This window comes from Ranitomeya imitator, chromosome 2, assembly GCF_032444005.1.
Source record: "Ranitomeya imitator isolate aRanImi1 chromosome 2, aRanImi1.pri, whole genome shotgun sequence".
Lineage (NCBI taxonomy): Eukaryota > Metazoa > Chordata > Amphibia > Anura > Dendrobatidae > Ranitomeya > Ranitomeya imitator.
Genome location: NC_091283.1, coordinates 800,730,037 through 800,751,142, shown reverse-complemented (window position 1 = coordinate 800,751,142; position 21,106 = coordinate 800,730,037). Strand labels below are relative to the sequence as shown.

Here is a 21,106-nt window from a genome sequence, read left to right as displayed (position 1 = left end):
TGTAAAAAAATTGAAAAAAAAAATCTGTATAATGAAGAATACTGATTTTCTTTGCAAAATTTGAGAATTGAATTTCCACTAGAATAAATTTTCTCGTCTCTATTGCTGATTATTTCTATTTCTGTCATCCAAAAATAGGAATAAAAAGCGATCCAAAATATTTTGTACAAACAGATGGCACCAATAAAAATTTTACCTGACCCTGCAAAAAATTGGATAGGTCATCAATATGACATATGAAATCAGTGGAAGTCTGACACCCTTTACACCCACTGATCAGTTGAAAACTGCCCCAAGAGTGGCTGGAACTAAGCAGTGTAATCGCGGAACACAGCAGTCCCTCTTAGTTGTGGCCACTGCCAGAGTAGTATTAAGCTGATCAGCAGGGGTGTCTGACCCCCACAAATCTCATGTTAAGATAGATTATCGATTGTTGAGTCCTGGACAACCTTTTAATTAACCCCTTCATGACCTTGGGATTTTTCGTTTTTCCGTGTTCGTGTTTCACTCCCCTCCTTCCCAGAGCCATAACTTTTTTTTTTCCGTCAATTTGGCCATGTGAGGGCTTATTTTTTGCGGGACGAGTTGTACTTTTAAACGACATCATTGGTTTTAGCATGTCGTGTACTAGAAAATGGGAAAAAAATTCCAAGTGCGGTGAAATTGCAAAAAAAGTGCAATCCCACACTTGTTTTTTGTTTGGCTTTTTTGCTAGGTTCACTAAATGCTAAAACTGACCTGACATTATGATTCTCCAGGTCAGTACGAGTTCATAGACACCTAACATGACTAGGTTATTTTTTATCTAAGTGGTGAAAAAAAATTCCAAACTTTGCTAAAAAAAATAAATAAAAAAAATTGTGCCATTTTCCGATACTCGCGGCGTCTCCATTTTTCGTGATCTGGGGTCGGTTGAGGGCTTATTTTTTGCGTGTCGCGCTGACGTTTTTAATGATAGCATTTTGGTGCAGATACACTCTTTTGATCGCCCGTTATTGCATTTTAATGCAATGTCGCGGCGACCTAAAAAACGTAATTCTGGTGTTTCGAATTATTTTCTCGCTACGCCGTTTAGCGATCAGGTTAATGCTTATTTTTATTGATAGATTGGGCGATTCTGAGCGTGGCGATACCAAATATGTGTAGATTTGATTTTTTTTATTGATTTATGTTGATTGGGGCTAAAGGGGGGGTGATTTAAACTTTTATATTTTTTTATTTTTTTCACATTTTTTTAACTTTCTTTTTAACTTTTGCCATGTTTCAATAGCCTCCATGGGAGGCTAGAAGCAGGCACAACCCGATCGCCTCTGCTACATAGCAGCGATCTGCTGATCGCTGCTATGTAGCAGAAATGGAGGTGTGCTGTGACCGCCGACCACAGGGTTGCGCTCACAGCCACCGGTGATCAGCAATCATAGAGGTCTCTAGGACCTCTATGGTTACCATCCTGACGCATTGCCGACCCCCGATCATGTGACGGGGGTCGGCGATGACGTCATTTCCGGCCGCCCGGCCGGAAGCGGTAGTTAAATGCCGCTGTCTGCGTTTGACAGCGGCATTTAACTAGTTAATAGGTGCGGGCAGATCGCGATTCTGCCTGCGCCTATTACGTGCACATGTCAGCTGTTCAAAACAGCTGACATGTCCTGGCTTTGATGCGGGCTCACCGTGGAGCCCTGCATCAAACCAGGGGATCTGACCTCGGATGTACTATCCCGTCCGAGGTCAGATAGGGGTTAATTTATGAATTGCGTGTCTCCAGAAGCTCCCACTGAGCACTATGTGTTAGGCACTAAAATGGCATATTTGCAATTTTCACTTCAAAATCTACTGTGCACTAATTTCACTGATGAGCGCAAAAACAATCAATACATCCATATATGAATTGTTTGAGTGTAATTTGGAAAATGAGCTAACCTTTTAGGGATTTCTGCACCATGATACCTCTGCAAATGTTGCCTGTAATGTATTCTACCATAATCTGCAAAAAGGCAAATATCGTTCCTTCTCTGCTGAGCCTTGCCATGTTTCACACATACAGTGAGGGAAAAAAGTATTTGATCACTTGCTAATTTTGCAAGTTTACCCTCTGACAAGGACATGAACAGTCTATAATTTTAAGGGTAGGTTAATTTCAACATTGATAGATGGAATATCAAAAATAAATCCAGAAAATTACATTGTATAAATTATATAAATTTATTTGCATTTTGCAGTGAGAAATAAGTATTTGATCCCTCTGGCAAACAAGACTTAATACTTGGTGACAAAACCCATGTTGGCAAGCACAGCAGTCAGACATTTTTGGTAGCTGATGATGAGGTTTGCCCACATGTCAGGAGGAATTTTGGCCCACTCCTCTTTGCAGATCATCTCTAAATTATTAAGATTTGAGGCTGTTGCATGGCAAATCGGAGCTTCAACTCCCTACATAAGTTTTCTCTGGGATTAAGGTCTGGAGACTGGCTGTTAACGACTGGCGGAACGCACCAAGTATAGATGGTAAGAAACTAGGTGCGTTCGCAGTCCGAGGTCCACCGTGCAGGTAAAAGACCCTGCAGCTAGCAAGACGGACAATATGGCGGTACACTAAAGGATACACGCGTGGGTTAAACCTCACCCAGCGTGAAGAAAGCGATCCTGTTAATTCACAGGACCGCAGTACCGCACTAGTGCGCGAGCAAGTGGTCAGCGGACTTAACCCCAGAAGGGATTGGAGCCCGATTAGACCCTTGCTGGCGTAACACCGCAACTGGGTGTGTAGAGAACCTTAAGAAATATAAGTGCACAAGAGTGCGAGCGATGCCGCACTAACGGACGCCACTAACCACCCAGACTCGGGTATGGAAAGCGCAAGGCAGGCGCACGGCGCCGTACTGGCAGGCACAGCTACAGGACGCTGAGATGTGTGTTTAGTGCTGTAGGCTAAGTCGGGCGCTAGATAGCAGCCATACACCTTCCGCGAACAGACATTCAATAGGGTAGGGGTTTCCAAGGACGACTTGCACTCACAACATACACACATTAGCAATTGTTTGACAATACTAGCGCATGGCCGTGCGGTCATGCGCAGTTTATATAGGTGCAGCACAGGAAGCTGCTACTGAAGTTTTGCCCTTCCAAGACCTTCCAGGAGGACCAATAGAATGTGCTGCAGTACCTGAGCATGTGACCCTTGATCTCCAATGGGAGATCTTGCCCTGGGCATGCTCAGTGTGTGCAAATAAGGACTTAGTCCCAGAGAAGCCAGCTCGCCGCAGATCAGTGCAGAGTACAACAGGAGAGCCAGGAAAGGCAGCAGTAACTCCCTGCACAGAATCAGTCCCAGCAAGACGCTGGGAGCGACGCCTCCGCTGAGCAGAGCCCACTGCGGGCGAAGCAGAATGGGAGACCGGAGTAGACACGGATCGAGATTCCCCCTGTGCCGCAGAGGAAACTCGACTCCTAACATTACCCCCCCTCCTAGGGCCCCCCCTCCTTGAGCCTCACTACGCTCAAAAGCCGCAATAAGCAGCGGAGCCCGAATGTGCTCCACAGGCTCCCAGGTTCTATCCTCTGGACCATGACCCTTCCAATCCACCAAATAAAATTTTTTTGCCACGTACCACCTTGCTTCCCACAATAGCATTCACCTCAAACTCATCCGTGGATGAACCCGATGTCCCAGCAGATAACTCAGAAAACCGAGACAAACGAACGGGCTTTAAGAGGGAAACGTGAAAGGTATCGGTGATACCAAGGCGTGGAGGAATGGCCAAACGGTAAACCACAGGGTTGACCTGTTCCAGAACCTTAAACGGGCCAATGTAGCGAGGAGCAAACTTAGTGGACTCAACTCGCAGCCTGATGTTACGGGCGGAGAGCCACACTAAGTCGCCGGGAGCAAAGACCGGAGCGGGACGCCGGTGTGTATCAGCCGAAACCCTCATTCTCTCCTTGGAGGCCCGAATGGCATCCTGTGTGCGGTCCCAGATGTCCCGTGCCTCCACCGCCCAGTCTGCCACCCTAGAATCGGTGGATGACACGGGCATGGGCACAGGAACACGCGGATGCTGGCCGTAATTAAGGAGAAAAGGAGTTTGGCCAGTGGAATCGGCTACGGCGTTGTTCAAGGCAAATTCCGCCCAAGGTAGCAAAGATGCCCAGTCATCCTGCCTAGCAGAGACGAAATGTCGCAAATATGTCACCAGAGTCTGGTTGGTTCTCTCCACCAACCCATTCGTCTCGGGATGATATGCAGAGGAGAGGTTTAACTCTATGCTGAGCAAACGGCAGAGCTCTCTCCAAAACCGAGACGCGAACTGGGGACCCCGATCGCTGACAATCTTATCAGGCATACCATGCAATCGGAAAACATGCTTCATGAACAACACCGCCAAGGCCCGTGCTGAGGGTAACCGAGGAAGCGGTACCAAATGTACCATCTTAGAGAAATGGTCGGTGACAACCCAAATAATGGAGCAGCCACGCGACTTGGGTAAGCCCACCACAAAGTCCATTCCGACCATCTCCCAGGGCCTGTCTGCCACCGGTAGAGGGTAAAGCAACCCAGCAGGCCGTTGCCGAGGAGACCGATTCTGGGCGCAAGAAACGCACGCCTGAATATAGTCCTTGACATCTCGGACCATATGCGGCCACCAATATGTTCTCGCCAAAAGCTCAGATGTCCTCTTGGTCCCAAAATGCCCACCCACTCTGGAGGAGTGAGCCCAAGAGAGAACCTCCGGTCGCAAGTTAGATGGCACGAAAGTCTTGCCCGGGGGCACAGACTCCAGCGAAACCGGAGCTACAGTTCTCAGGCTCTCAGGCGGGACAATAAGCCGAGGCTCCTCCTCCTCCTCCTCAGATGACACTACGGAGCGGGAGAGAGCGTCGGCACGAACGTTCTTCTCCCCGGAGAGAAAATGGAGGGTAAAATGGAACCGGGAGAAAAACAGGGACCATCTAGCCTGGCGAGAATTTAGCCGCTGGGCCGTCTGTATATACACCAAGTTCTTGTGGTCAGTGAAGACTTGGAATGGAAAGCGAGCTCCCTCCAAGAGGTGTCTCCACTCTGAAAAAGCCAACTTCATGGCTAGCAACTCCCTGTCCCCGATGGAATAATTCCTCTCCGCTGGTGTGAAAGTTTTGGAGAAGAAGAAGCAAGGATGCTTCCGACCTTGAGCATCCTTTTGGAAAAGGACTGCTCCAGCACCAACGGATGAGGCATCCACCTCCAAGATGAATGGTTTATCTACATCGGGGCGATGTAGGATGGGAGCGCTAGCGAAGTGTGACTTAATCGAGAGAAAGGCCTTGGAGACCTCCTCTGACCACAACATGGGATTTGCTCCCTTCTTGGTGAGGGCGACCAAGGGAGCTACCAAAGTTGAGAAGTGTGGAATGAACTGGCGATAGTAATTAATGAACCCCATAAAGCGCTGCACCGCTTTAAGAGAATGGGGTTCCTGCCAGTCCATTACCGCCTGTAGCTTGGCAGGATCCATAGCCAAACCCTGGGCAGAAATGATATAACCAAGGAAAGGCAAGGACTCCTGCTCAAACACACACTTCTCCAACTTAGCGTAGAGGGAGTTTGCCCGTAAGAGGTCGAAGACTTTGCGAACATCTCTCCGATGGGAGTCTATATCTGGAGAGTAGATGAGAATGTCATCCAGATAGACTACGACCGAGGTGGTGAGCATATCCCGAAAGATGTCGTTCACAAAGTCTTGGAAAACAGCTGGGGCATTACAGAGCCCAAAGGGCATCACTAGATATTCATAGTGCCCATCCCTGGTGTTAAAAGCCGTCTTCCATTCATCCCCCTCACGGATGCGAATCAGGTTGTAAGCACCCCGCAGATCTAACTTTGTAAATACCTTTGCTCCCCGTAGCCTATCAAAGAGCTCAGATATCAGGGGTAATGGGTACTTGTTCTTAACGGTAATGGCGTTAAGACCCCTGTAGTCTATGCATGGACGTAAGTCTCCAGTCTTCTTCTGTACGAAGAAGAACCCAGCCCCTGCCGGTGACACTGACTTCCTAATGAATCCTCTTGCCAGATTCTCCTGAATATACTGGGACATTGCCTCCGTCTCCGGGAGAGATAACGGGTAGACTCGACCCCGGGGAGGCTCAGCACCAGGCAAGAGGTCAATAGGACAGTCATAGGGGCGGTGAGGCGGAAGAGTCTCCGCAGCTCTTTTGGAGAACACGTCCGCATGGGACCAATAGTGCTTGGGGAGAGAGGAAAGATCTGCGGGTACCTGTGTAGTAGCAACCTGAACGCACTCCCTCTGACATCTACCCTCACAGGATTTACTCCATCCCAAAATTCTCCCAGAGGACCACTCAATATGAGGAGAATGGTAGCGAAGCCATGGCATCCCCAACAGGACCTCATCAATTCCCTCAGGAATGACTAATAGGGAGATTATCTCCTGATGTGATGGAGACACAGATAGCGTGAAAGGAATGGTTTGGTGGGTAATCTGTGAAGGTAGTGTTGACCCATTTACCACTCGAACGGTCACTGGCTGGGCGAGCATCACCAAGGGTATTGCGTGACGCTGGGCAAAGGCGGAGGACATAAAGTTACCCTCTGCCCCAGAATCCAAGCATAGCTCGACCGTAAGAGTGGATGGGCCTATGGTAATTGTCCCCTTGAAGGACAACTTTGAGGCAAACGTCGCCGTGTCTAGTGTACCTCCTCCAACTGCCACTAGACGCTGACGTTTCCCCGACCGCTGAGGACTCTTGGAGGCAAGACGTCCTGACTGCTGGCAAACATGACGGACCTTATGTGCACGAGCGGACTGAGACTTGGATCCCGCTCGTGTCACCTCCAAGGTCTCATGTGACTCAGATGCCTGGACTGGAGATTCCAAAGGTTTGGCGAAGGTAGGAGCCAGCCGAAACCTCTGCCTACACTGGGCTCGTTCCAACCTCCGCTCGTTAAAACGGAGGTCTATACGAGTAGAAATAGATATTAACTCCTCCAGTGTGGCAGGAATCTCCCTAGTGGCCAGAGCGTCCTTAACATGGTCAGCCAGACCCCTCCAGAATATGGGGATAAGGGCTTTATCCGACCACTCCAGCTCGGAAGCTAAAGTACGGAATCGGACGGAAAAATGGCTGACCAAGGACTCACCCTGAGTTAATGCCAGTAGTTGGAGCGCTGTATCATGGGTGAGTTGAGGTCCTAGAAAGACCTTTTTCAGCGTGCCCAGAAACAACGGAGCACTCTGCACCACATGATCATCACGCTCCCACAGCGGCGTAGCCCACTCCAACGCCCTGTCCGACAACAGCGAGACAATAAATCCCACCTTAGCCCGCTCTGTAGGAAAACGTGCAGCCAGGAGCTCGAGGTGGATAGAGCACTGACTCACGAATCCCCTACAAGTTTTGCAATCTCCAGAAAATTTTTCTGGCAACGGGAGGCGGGATAATGTCAGAACAGGGGTGGCAGTGGACAAGGTTGCTGCCGCCACGCCAGCAGCCTTTACAGCAACTGCGGTAACATCCACAGCTGAGGTTGAGTTCTCGAGAACCTTCAACCTACCCTCCAACTGCTGGATATACCGCAAAGATTGCTGAATGTCCGCCATACTAGCCAGACCTTGGCGCTAGTATTATGTTAAGGACTGGCGGAACGCACCAAGTATAGATGGTAAGAAACTAGGTGCGTTCGCAGTCCGAGGTCCACCGTGCAGGTAAAAGACCCTGCAGCTAGCAAGACGGACAATATGGCGGTACACTAAAGGATACACGCGTGGGTTAAACCTCACCCAGCGTGAAGAAAGCGATCCTGTTAATTCACAGGACCGCAGTACCGCACTAGTGCGCGAGCAAGTGGTCAGCGGACTTAACCCCAGAAGGGATTGGAGCCCGATTAGACCCTTGCTGGCGTAACACCGCAACTGGGTGTGTAGAGAACCTTAAGAAATATAAGTGCACAAGAGTGCGAGCGATGCCGCACTAACGGACGCCACTAACCACCCAGACTCGGGTATGGAAAGCGCAAGGCAGGCGCACGGCGCCGTACTGGCAGGCACAGCTACAGGACGCTGAGATGTGTGTTTAGTGCTGTAGGCTAAGTCGGGCGCTAGATAGCAGCCATACACCTTCCGCGAACAGACATTCAATAGGGTAGGGGTTTCCAAGGACGACTTGCACTCACAACATACACACATTAGCAATTGTTTGACAATACTAGCGCATGGCCGTGCGGTCATGCGCAGTTTATATAGGTGCAGCACAGGAAGCTGCTACTGAAGTTTTGCCCTTCCAAGACCTTCCAGGAGGACCAATAGAATGTGCTGCAGTACCTGAGCATGTGACCCTTGATCTCCAATGGGAGATCTTGCCCTGGGCATGCTCAGTGTGTGCAAATAAGGACTTAGTCCCAGAGAAGCCAGCTCGCCGCAGATCAGTGCAGAGTACAACAGGAGAGCCAGGAAAGGCAGCAGTAACTCCCTGCACAGAATCAGTCCCAGCAAGACGCTGGGAGCGACGCCTCCGCTGAGCAGAGCCCACTGCGGGCGAAGCAGAATGGGAGACCGGAGTAGACACGGATCGAGATTCCCCCTGTGCCGCAGAGGAAACTCGACTCCTAACACTGGCTAGGCCAGATTTTATTTTTGATATTCTATCTCTCAATGTTAAAATTAACCTACCCTTAAAATGATAGACTATTCATGTCTTTGTCAGTGGGCAAACTTACGAAATCAGCAAGGAATCAAATACTAATTTTCCTCACTGTAAGTGTATGACTAAATATATGTTTTTTCCAAACTTGGGAGAAGCAATGAAGTCTATTATGGCATAGTTTTTTATTATTACACTTGGTAAAAATGAAACATACTTATTAATGTAAAAAATGTGGGTTTTTTATATTTCTACACAGCCCAACATCAGGGCAAGCTTGGTGAATTTTGTGCTGATTTGGCATCTTGGAGCTCTGCAAGCGATGTTCACAAGTTCTTCCAGAAAAATCTGCATTCCAAAAGCCTTCTTTCTGAATCATACTATGTGTCTAAACTTTAGTTTTTCTACCGAATACGGGGTATTGTTGTGTTTGGGAGAAATTGACAAATTATGGGTCCAATTTCTACTTTTGCACGTTGAAAAAATGAATAAATTGGGACTATAGAAACATTTTAGAGGAAAAAATGTCCTTTTTTTAATTTTTAGACAAATGTTATAAAGGACATTTTTTCCTCTTAAATGTTTCTAGATGGCTGTATTTAGGAACAACAGCACAATTTGGGCAGGTTTCATATCCTTATTTGTTTCTTAAACAACAAACCTTGTACAGTGGTGAATTTATGTGCTCCAAACACAAATCACATTTCCTTTTTAAATAAATTACATAAAAAAGTGAATAAAATTAAAATAGGAGATATCATATGGATAGGAGACTTTAACATTGTGCCTGATAGCATTATGGATTCCTCCTCTCTAGTCCGTTACAAGGCGCCAGTTTTAAAAAAGTGGTTGATTCAAAGTGAACTCTACGACGTTTTCAGATGTCTCAATTCTTCTTCCCGTGAGTATTCTCACTACTGTGACGTGCATAAAACATCTTCCCATATAGATTTAAGTTTGACAAATGTTTTTACTCTCTCCAAATTTAAGAGTTTTCAAATTAAAAAAAAAACAATTTCGGATCATGCCCCAGTGTTAGCAGATTTTCTTCTAGGACCCCAAGTCGGAAATAACTACCTATGGAAATGTAATCCTACATTGTTTAAAATTCCAGACTGTAAGCAGTAAAAAGAAACTATACTAAATAATTACTTCAAAGAGAATGTGTCCGAAGGTATAAATTTACTGTACACTGTGCAATGCCAACAAAGTGGTCCTCAGGGGAAGTCTCATACAATTAGCTGCAAGATAAAAAAGAAACGAAAAGAGAATGGTTCCAGCTTCAGTAAAATCATGAAAATTTATTCCAACTTTTAAAATGGAGAAACAACTCCTGGGACAGCACCATAGCACATGTGAGGTAGGCAACGTGTTTCGACCGACACAGCAGTCTTTGTCAGTTGTTTCTCCATTTTAAAAGTTGGAATACATTTTCATGATTTTACTGAAGCTGGAACCATTCTCTTTTCGTTTATGGAATCCTACTGCGTCTTGTCAGGACGAAGTTCCGGGCTTCTTGCAATGATCGGTGAGCTGGCTTTTGCCGTATATTCTGTTTATATAAAAAAAGAAAAACAGGGAAAAGATTGCTAACTTACAGATTCATATCAATACAAAAGAATTACAGCAAAACAATCTGCAAATACTATCTTCAAATATTCAGGGGAAAATCTTGGAGTTGAGGTGAAAACTGAAATCCGAGATTTTCCAAGAATATGACTCTGTTATAAAGGCCTCAAAATTCAAAGGATATACATCATTAAACAAGCCTACTCTGGTAAACGAAAGCCAACAGTGGTTTGATAAAAAAAAAAAAACTACCCAGCATGGTTCCAAATCAAAAGTGACATTAATAATCTTAATTTAGCACAGGATACTTTTTTCAGAATCTTATTTCACAAAGCGCATAAGGGATCATCTCATCCCATTTTCAAGGCTATAATACAGGCCTGGAAAACTCTACTTAAACCTTCCAAAAATTTTTTTGACAAATCAGAGCAAGTTATGACATTTCCTCTTCATCTATTGGCATTGATATACGATCTTCCATTTTCAGAATTTTTGGCCAAATCAGGCATTAAAAAAGGTGGACATATCTATAACGGGACGAATTTTCTCACCTTTAGCGAAGTTAAGACTAAATTTAACTTGCCCTCATCTGAATTAATATTCTTTTTAACCCTAAAAGAGCATATACAGAAATTACTGACTAGCGAACCATTAAATTTAGAAATTCTTTCTTCATTACTGTGTAGTGTAAAGAACAAACATATATAAAGTCTAAATAACCTCTACAGTCATTTCAATAGAGATATTTCTCATTTTAAAAATATATGCATGAAAAAATGGGAATTGGACCTTAACATTTCTTTACAAGTTGAGCAATGGGACAAGGCCATTAAGGATGCATACTGTACATGTCTACCATTTCAATGGCTCTACAAGAGTCCTACTTCAAAGTGATCACATGTTGGTACTACACACCAATTAGGCTTGTGCATATATATCAGGATCAGTCTCCTTTGTGCTGGAGAAAGTGCGAATATCAAGGAAACCTCTTTCATCTTTTTTGGGGCTGTCCGAAAATAAAACCTCTATGGTCAAAAGTTTCATTTCATATTAGTTTATTTGTTAAACATTTTGTGGTTACTCCCCAGAGGGCTCTCCTTCCTCTGGACATGAAAGGAATTGATCCTCAGGTTAAATACATCCTAATACATATATTTCTAGTAGTCAAAAGTACAATAGCATTCTGGTGGAAAAAATCGGATTCACCGAACTTTACGGATGTTCTGGATAAAATTTATCAGCATACTACATTACAATGGAGATTTGCTGCCAACACCGATGGTATTAGAAAATATCTAAAAAAAATTGAAGATTTGGAATGACAAGTTTTGTAAAGAGTAAATCTTTTGTAGTCATGCAAAATGGATAAAAATTGTTACTTTATATCTCTTTCCAATACATTGCATAAGATAATTGTATTATATTCTATTAAAAAGATCATATGTAATGACTTTTTTCTATTTTATCTATTCGAGATTGATATTGATTCTCTAATTTTATTGATTCTCTTTTCCTTCACCCTTTTTTCCAATGTTAACCCCTTCCCCATCTTCCCTTCCCTTTATCCACTACCATTTCTTACGCAAAATTTAAATAAAATTATTTAAAAGAGGAATAACAGCACAACAAATTTTGAGATTAATTTTCTTGTTGTATTCTCGAGAAATTGAAACGTTTGTGGCTAAAGCAACATTTTTGTAAAAGGATCTTAATTTTTCATTTTTATTATATCAAAGTTATACAATTCTAAGAAATAACTATGAGCTATTCCAAAATGAGATCACTTTTGATGGTTTGACCTGATGGCAGGTCTTTTTTTTTATCTATGTTGTTATTATTTTACTGAAGATCTATTAATATGATGCTTTTATTTCAGCTTTTCAAATTCAATTTGGAAATGGTACAAAGGCACTGAATGCAGAATTTGGGAAGAATGATTCACTTCTTTCTGTGCGAGATGAGTTGTGTATTAGAGTTCCAGATGCAACAAATGAACAGAGAAATGGTGAGTTACATAGAAAGATGATAAAAGTCTGCTCTCAAAAAATAACAGAGGAAGAAATGTTTTAGATTTCATGCTTGAAATTAGTCAAAATAACATGCAATTATGGTGTTTTCAGCAACCTATTAGATTCCTTCAGTTATTTCTGTAGTAAACTGGTTGTTGGTCCTGGGAAACTTCTCTAATTTATGTTTGTAGATGGAGTTAGAGTATGTCCATGTGGACAGTGCAAAGCAGCATGCGATTTAAACTAAAGACAACACTTAAAGGGAAGGTACCGCTTTTGTAGATCATTAATAAATCAATGTAATGTGGCATAACATGCTGTTATAACCAAGTTTTGAAAGCATTTGAAACATTTTTCATGTGTAATAGGAGTTTAAAGGAGGCAGTGGGGGCTGACATCTTGCTTTCACAGTAGCAGCAACGACTCTTTCAGTGTCATAATACGGCACCCCATGGTCATAGGAGATAACAGAGGGACTCCGACCCTATCTGTTTTAATAGAACTGTCACTGCTGTGAACTGGGCACGCCTCTGTGGGTTGCACAATTCACAGTAGTGGGAGTGTTCTGCCGTATTCATGGAGTCCTTGGATCTGCTAACATAAGCAGTACTGCTTCCAGCAGAACAGACCCTAGATTGACGGCTGATGGGAGTAAAATGCGGGAGAAAAGCATAGGCAGAATGGCGGAGACATCAAGGAGGAACAGTGTACCATAAGCATTATCAATAATGAATGAGACCCACTGTATCCTTCCATGCCAGTCAACTGGTTCTCTGCAGAGGGTACAACATGTTACGCTAAATAGAAAAACGAATAGTAATAGTGAAAGCTAAAGTACATCACATAGGGCTGGTTTACTGGTCAACTTCTGGACTTTCTTGTTTCAACATAAGCAGTACACGTGGTTTGATGTGGAAGTCACATAATATTGGATCTGTGGCTCATGACTAATATAAGTAGACAACCACATCTCTGCTGATTATGAGAAGATTGAGTAACTGTAACAGGTAAATTCATTATTCTTCTACTTTCATATAGAAGCCACTGAAAGGAAGCAGAGTTCTGTTTTTCAGGACCCACCATGCGTATGCCAAATAAAGAAGCTACAAGTATATACAGAAGTAACAAACTAATATAAAATGCAGAAAAAAAGAGAAAAGCTAAAATTACTGCAGTAAGAAAATACTGTATATATTATGTATTAGAAATAATTTTTCATTTCTTTTTTTCATTTCTCAGTTCCACCTTTTATCTATAAATAATGATCAGGAACCACAAGTGAACTTTCTAAGAATTCTATTAAACCTGCAAGATACATAAGTTTCTTATGTTCTCATCGTTCTTTCTTTTAGAATGTAAACTTTGTCCTGTGGACTGGAAGATCTTTCAGGAAAACTGTTACTTTATTTCTGCAAATGATCAAATTAAAAATTGGAAGGAAAGTCAGGCCTTCTGTAGCGAGATGAATTCTCATCTTATGGTATTAGAGAATCAAGAGCAAATGGTAAGTTTATGGAAAACTAGAGAGCACTGTTGAGCATTCCGATACTGCAAATATCGGGTATCGGACGATATTCGCTGTATCGCAGTTCCGATACTGAGTTCCAATACTTTTGCAATATCGAATACCGGAATCAGAAGTTCCCATAATGCAATGAGCCAGTTGAGTATCCTAAGAAGTGTGGGCACATCCTGTTAGGCATGTTAGCCATGTTAACTAAGGGCATGGCTGTGATTGGCTGCTGAAATGATGTCATGATACACTACAATGGAGTGTGGACAGTGCGTGGGTGGAGACTGCGTGTCTGTGTGCGGGCGGGGTCTGTGCGTGATCGTGGGGGGTCTGTGCGGGCCTGCCGGGGGTCTGTACGGGCCTGTTGGGGGTCTGTGGGGGCTGCCGGGGGTCTGTGCAGGCCTGCTGGGGGTCTGTGCGGGCTGCCGGGGGTCTGTGCGGGCCTCTCGGGGGTTGTGTGTGTGTGCAGGCATCGTCCGATGAGACTACAAGTCCCATCGGGCTATGCCTGCTACAATGACAGTGAGTGACACATTAGCCAATGATGGGACAGTAGTATTTCCATCATCCGGCTAATGTGTTGAATTTAAAAAAAACCACAAACATACATACTACATACAACATACTACATACATACTACATACATACAACATACTACATACATACAACATACATAAATACAACATACATACATACAACATACTACATACATACTAAATACATACTACATACATACATACATACAACATACTACATACATGCTACATACATACTACATACATACATACATACATGCTACATACATACAACATACATACATACTACATACATACATACATACTACATACATACAACATGCTACATACATACTACATACATACATACAACATACTACATACATACAACATACTACATACATACAACATACATACAACATACATACGTACAACATACTACATACATACTACATACATACTACATACATACATAATACATACATACCACATACATTCAACATACATACTACATACATACTACATACATACATACAACATACTACATATATACAACATACATACTACATACATACTACATACATGCAACATACATACATACAACATACATACTACATACATGCTACATACATACAACATACATATGACATACTACATACATACAACATACATACTACATACTGCATACATACATACATACTACATACAACATACACACCATATACTAAATACATACTACATACATACATACTACATACATACAACATACTACATACATACTACATACAAACTACATACAATACATTCATACATTTCATACAATACATACAGACATACAGTGCATATAACATAGAGTACATACTGACCATCACTTATCACTTTGTTCCCCAAAGCCAGTGTCATCTGTAAAAAATATTAAAATAACAAACAATATATTCCCTGATCCGCAGAAATCCATGAGTGTCCCACGACGATCTCCCATGGAGAACGGCAGCATCAGCTGATGCGACCACTCTCTAGGGGCTCCAGGGATACAATGACGGGAGGAAGGTATCATTCTGCATTGTATTCCTCCGCCACAGTAAAAAAATAGTCACTAGTCTCACTTTTGGCATTGCTGTGTGAGAAAGTTCCCACTGTTATGATCCGATGACCTTGGAGCTGCATGAGAACTTTCACTGGAGAAAGTGGCCACTATACTGATCGCAACCCTGAACTTAACACCGCAACTAGAAGTAGCTGTGGAGTGTACCTAGCACACCTAGACACCTCGTCACAGCCGGAGGACTAATTTCCCCTAAAGATGGAAATAGGAATACTATCTTGCCTCAGAGAAAATCCCCAAAGGATAGACAGCCCCCCACAAATATTGGCGGTGAGTCGGAGAGGAAAAAACATACACAGGCAGAAAAAACAGGATTTAGCACAGGAGGCCACTCTAGCTAGATAGGACAGGATAGGACAGAGTTCTGTGCGGTCAGTATTAAAACCCTTCAAAAATCCACAGCAGGATATACAAAAACTTCCTACATCAAATTTAAGATGTAGGAGCGTATATCTGCAACTCCAGTGAATCCTACAAACAGAGCAGGAATAAACTGAAACAAGCACACAGCAGTGTGCCACAGATACAAAAACAAAACACTTATCTTTGCTGAAATTGGCAGCTAAGCAGGTGAGGCCAGGCAGAGAACCAATACTTCCAAAGAAACATTGACAACTGGAAAGGGCTAATGAATCCAGCACACCTAAATATCCCAGTCAGAATTGTAATTATCTGATACACCTGGCCAGGACTGCGAGTCAGAGACAACTGCATTCCCACCAACAACCACTAGAGGGAACCCAAGAGCAGAATTCACAACATCCCACGCAGCTTTTGCCATAAAGTGAGACCAGTAAACTATAGTAACCTCTCAGTGATGCACTGCAGGAGCCATTGTCTCCTGTCAGTGTGCCACTGAAAGTCCTATAGAGCAGTGACATCACCCGATGTCACTGGTCTATAGGGGAGATCGTCGTGGGACACTCGTTATTAATTGGACTGCATCGGACAGGGAGTATATGGTTTATTATTTTACATTTTTTGCAGGCGCTGAAGTATGGTAAGTATGGTGAAATTTAGAATAATGAAATGCTTTTTTCAGGCTGTGTCTTTATTTTGTTTTTAACTCTTTCACTACAGTAGGATTAATAATAGATAGGCGTCTTATTGACGCCTCTCCATTATTAACCCGGCTTAATGTCACCTTACAATAGCAAGGTGACATTAACCCCTTATTACCCCATATCCCACTGCTACACGGGAGTGGGAAAAGGGGGGCTAAGTGCCGGAATTGGCGCATCTTACAGATGCGCCTTTTCTGGGCGGCTGCGGACTGGTATTTGTAGCCGGGGGGCCAATATCCATGGCCCCTCTCTAGGCTATGAATATCAGCTCACAGCTGTCTGCCTAGCCTTTCTGGCTATAAAATATAGGGGGACCCCACGTCATTTTTTTTGGGGTCCCCCTATTTTAATAGCCAGTAAAGGCTACGCAGACAGCTGTGGGCTGATATTCATTGCCCGGGAGGGGCCATGGGTATTACCCCCTTCCCAAGCTACAAATATTGACCCCCGGCCGTCGGCTTTCCCCCTCTGGTGCAGAAAATTGTAGTATGTATGTATGTTGTATGTATGTAGTATGTAGGTAGTATGTTGTATGTATGAAGTATGTATGTAGTATGTACTGTATGTTGTATGTATGTAGTATGTACAGTACAGACCTAAAGTGTGGACACACCTTCTCATTTAAAGATTTTTCTGTATTTTCATGACTATGAAAATTGTACATTCAGACTGAAGGCATCATAACTATGAATTAACGCATGTGGAATTATATACTTAACAAAAGAGTATGAAACAACTGAAATTATGTTCCCTGTCAGGTTTAATAAGTGGGATTTCTTTCCATATAAATGGGGTTGGGACCATCAATTGTGTTGTTCAGAAGTCTGGTGGATACACAGCTGATAGTCCTACTGAATAGACTGTTAGAATTTGTATTATGGCAAGAAAAAAGCAGATAAGTAAATAAAAATGAGTGGCCATCATTACTTTAAGAAAGGAAGCTCTGCTTCTCTGCACTGTGTAAGCGCCGGCCGGCCGTAAAGCAGAGCACAGTGGTGACGTCACCGCTGTGCTTTCCGGCCGGCGCTTACACAGTGCAGAGAAGCAGAGCGCCGGAGGACAGACACCGGAATGTAAGTATGTAGTGTTTGTTTTTTTTTACGCTGGTAACCAGGGTAAACATCGGGTTACTAAGTGCGGCCCTGCGCTTAGTAACCCGATGTTTACCCTGGTTACCAGGGGACTTCGCATAGTTGGTCGCTGGAGAGCTGTCTGTGTGACAGCTCTCCAGCGACCACACAGCGACGCTGCAGCGATCGGGATCGTTGTCTAGATCACTGCAGCGTCGCTAAATGTGATGGTACCTTTACATACAAGTTACAGATATCACTTACAGTAAACAATGACAGACTGATACAGAAGGGCAAGGACACTGCCGTTGCGGGCTTACATTCTACAAGATTATGGGGAAGGAGACAGTAGGTCGGGGGTTGCAGGAGCTCCGATGTTGGTGAGGCGGTAGCTTTGGTAGTGATGAGGTGGCAGCGGGGTCAGTGCGGGCTGTAGGCTTTCCTGAAGAGATTGGTTTTCAGGTTCCGTCTGAAGGATCCGAATGTGGTTGATAGTCGGACGTGTTGGGGCAAAGTCTTCCAGAGGATGGGGGATATTCGGGAGAAGTCTTGGAGGCGGTTGGATGAGGAGCGAATAAGTGTGGAGGAGAGAAGGAGGTCTTGGGAGGACCGGAGATATGCAGACATGCACACACAATACACAGACATGCACACACACAATACTCAGACATGCACACACACAATACTCAGACATGTACACACAATACTCAGACATGCACACACACAATACTCAGACATACACACACACAATACTCAGACATGCACACACACAATACTCAGACATGCACACACACAATACGCAGACATGCAGACACACAATATGCAGACATGCACACACACAATACTCAGACATGCACACACAATACTCAGACATGCACACACACAATACACAGACATGCACACACAATATGCAGACATGCACACACACGATATGAAGACATGCACACACAATACGCAGACATGCACATACACATACAGCACACATACATGCACACACGATACGCAGACATACACACACAATACACAGACATGCACACACAATACACAGACATGCACACACAATACGCAGACATGCAAACACACGATATGCAGACATGCACACACACAATATGCAGACCTGCACATACACATACATGCACACACACGATACGCAGACATGCACTTGCACATACAGTACAGATACATGCACACACAATACGCAGACATGCACACATAATATGCAGACATGCATACACACACAGACATACACACATACAATACGCAGATACATACATATACATATTTGAAGACAAATTCACAAAAATACATAAATATGTGTAGCCATACACACTGATATACACAGATATGCACATCATACATGCATACACAGACATACAGACAGATGGCAAATATTTTTTAATATGTTGACATTGTCAACAAGCCTCTTTCACCTCCCCCCGGCTTGTCTCCAGGCCAGATCCTCTGGCATGTGGCTGTTCAAGGCGTGCTGCTTGATTGCTGTCATTTAAACAAACGTGGCCACGCACAGTGCACTGTGCAGTTGTGTCTGCTAATAATAATGCGGCCGGGTCAGCACTGCGCCTTTAATTTTGCTTGTGTGTTGCCCCTATGCTAAGTAGTACATTATACAATACAAAGTGATGTTACTGTATATTCTCATTGATAATAGCAATTTCTATATCGATTCATGATTTATTTTCCAAAGTAAAAAGTGAACATCTAAACCGACCTAGAATGCTAAAATAATTAAATTCTCAATGCACTAACATATTAGAGACTTTGATACCACAACAGCATGCCGCCATAATCCCAGTAACCAAATTAGTTTCCTTCAGCAGTCATAGTTGCCTATGTTGTCACGCCAGTGTCTTTCCTTCTTCCCTTTGTATTCCCAGTAGTTTACATTTTCAGATAGTTCACATAGCTCATTGTCACACATTTGTATTATATAACTTGTTTTAAAACAGAACTTTTTGGGTCAAATGGATGCTAAAGACGCCAGCTATTGGATTGGACTGTATTTTGATACCAGTATACAGAACTGGACTTGGGTAACTTGTGAATCCTGCAAGAACTTTCAGTGAGTATGTATTTCTGGATCAAAGTATTTATTGTCCTTTGACGGCTATTTCTTTTCATGCATTTATTTTAGATATTCATGGAAAACTCATTTCTTCTACTTAAAAAAAACTTACTGATTGTACATTGCTTTAAAATTTTCAATAAAAAATTATATACAGTGACTAGTGTGCTCACTTTAAGGCTTCTTTTACACTTACCGTGGTTTTGCATCCTGTTTTTGCTGCCTCAATTGATTTCTATGCGGCCGCAAAAACGGGCCGCAATAATTCCAGGGAGCGCTGTATGCCGTATGGCAATGAAGGCCGTATTTACGTCCGTGAAAAAATATCGAGCCTACTCGATATTTTTCACGGCTTATGGACACGGGCCCCAGGGCCCCATTGTAAATCAATGGGGCCGCAAAAACAACAGGAGTGGCTCAGTGAACAAAACATTGAAATTTTGCATCCATGGCAGGGAAAGTCACCAGATCTCAATCCAATTGAGAACCTATGGTCAAGCCTCAAAAAGTGGGTGGCCAAATAAAAACCCAGAAACACCAAGGACTAATTAGGCAAAAATGGTCTGTCATCAGACAGGATTTGGTCCAAAAGCTGATATCCAGCATGCCAGAGTGAATTGCAGAAACTGAACTAAATTTGTCTGAGTCTACAAACTTTTGGCCACAGCTGTAGTGCAAAGGTGTTCTATCATTACTAAATACTAACCTTCTTGTTGATGTTGTTGTGTCAACTTTTCTTTATAAGGCTCACTTTCAAAATCACTTCTGAAGAAAACCATTGTGTATTAGGATCAACTAGGTATAACTCTGAGAATTGCAAAAGTCCAAACAACTGGATTTGTCAAAAGAAAGCCATAAGACTTTGAAGATGACTGAAGAAATAAATATCAAGTGGACATTTTATAACACTTTAAGTAAATTGTCAGCAAAGTAACTGTGACTTTCTTTAAAAAGAACCAATAAAAATCAAAGGATTTTTTTAACTTTATCATATTGTCAAGTATCTATGCATATCTCTTTGCACTTTAACAATTGTTAATTATTTAGTTGACGAACTAACGTATTTATGGCAGCTTAGTTATATAGTTTATTTTAAATATTAACCAAAGATAATGAGTTAAATAAGTGACAAAATGCATTTAAACAATTTAGTGCATGAGTGTAATAATCAAAACAATAAATTTAACATTTTGTACAATTTGTTTATATAATAGCACACAATTTAAATTTTAAAAAAAATTACAGCGGGATTAAGCTTTTTTTTACTATATTTGCCTAAAAAAAATTCTATTTCCCTACAAAAAATAAAATTATCCTGCAAAGAAATATATTCTACAATTACTCCAATGAAAATAAATGAAAACTATAATAATTGGTATATGGGAAAAAAAATAGCTTTCTAAAAGCTAAATGTTTGCTGGGTATAGATAAAATGGCATTTTTTAATCCTGTGTACATTTTTGTAATTTAATTTGTTCACTCAAGTATTTTGAGTGAATACATTGGTACACCAAATTATTGTCATATTAACCCCTTAAGCCCCT

At 42.7% G+C, this 21,106-nt stretch overlaps 1 protein-coding gene across 3 annotated transcripts in view; it reads left to right on the top strand.

Moving 5' to 3' along the window:
• Window positions 1-20,550, top strand: part of LOC138667796 (natural killer cells antigen CD94-like) — a 32,616-nt gene extending 12,066 nt beyond the window's left edge. For 2 of the 3 annotated variants that reach the window (XM_069755887.1, XM_069755886.1), the window contains exons 4-7: window positions 12,080-12,208; window positions 13,565-13,716; window positions 19,447-19,559; window positions 20,308-20,550. In XM_069755887.1, coding sequence (XP_069611988.1) covers window positions 12,080-12,208; window positions 13,565-13,716; window positions 19,447-19,559; window positions 20,308-20,428 — 515 coding nt within the window. In that variant the 3' untranslated portion in view covers window positions 20,429-20,550. Of the gene's footprint in view, window positions 1-12,079; window positions 12,209-13,564; window positions 13,717-19,446; window positions 19,564-20,307 lie in introns of all 3 variants that reach the window. The other variant, XM_069755888.1, reaches the window with a different exon arrangement.
• Window positions 20,551-21,106: the final 556 nt, after the last annotated feature.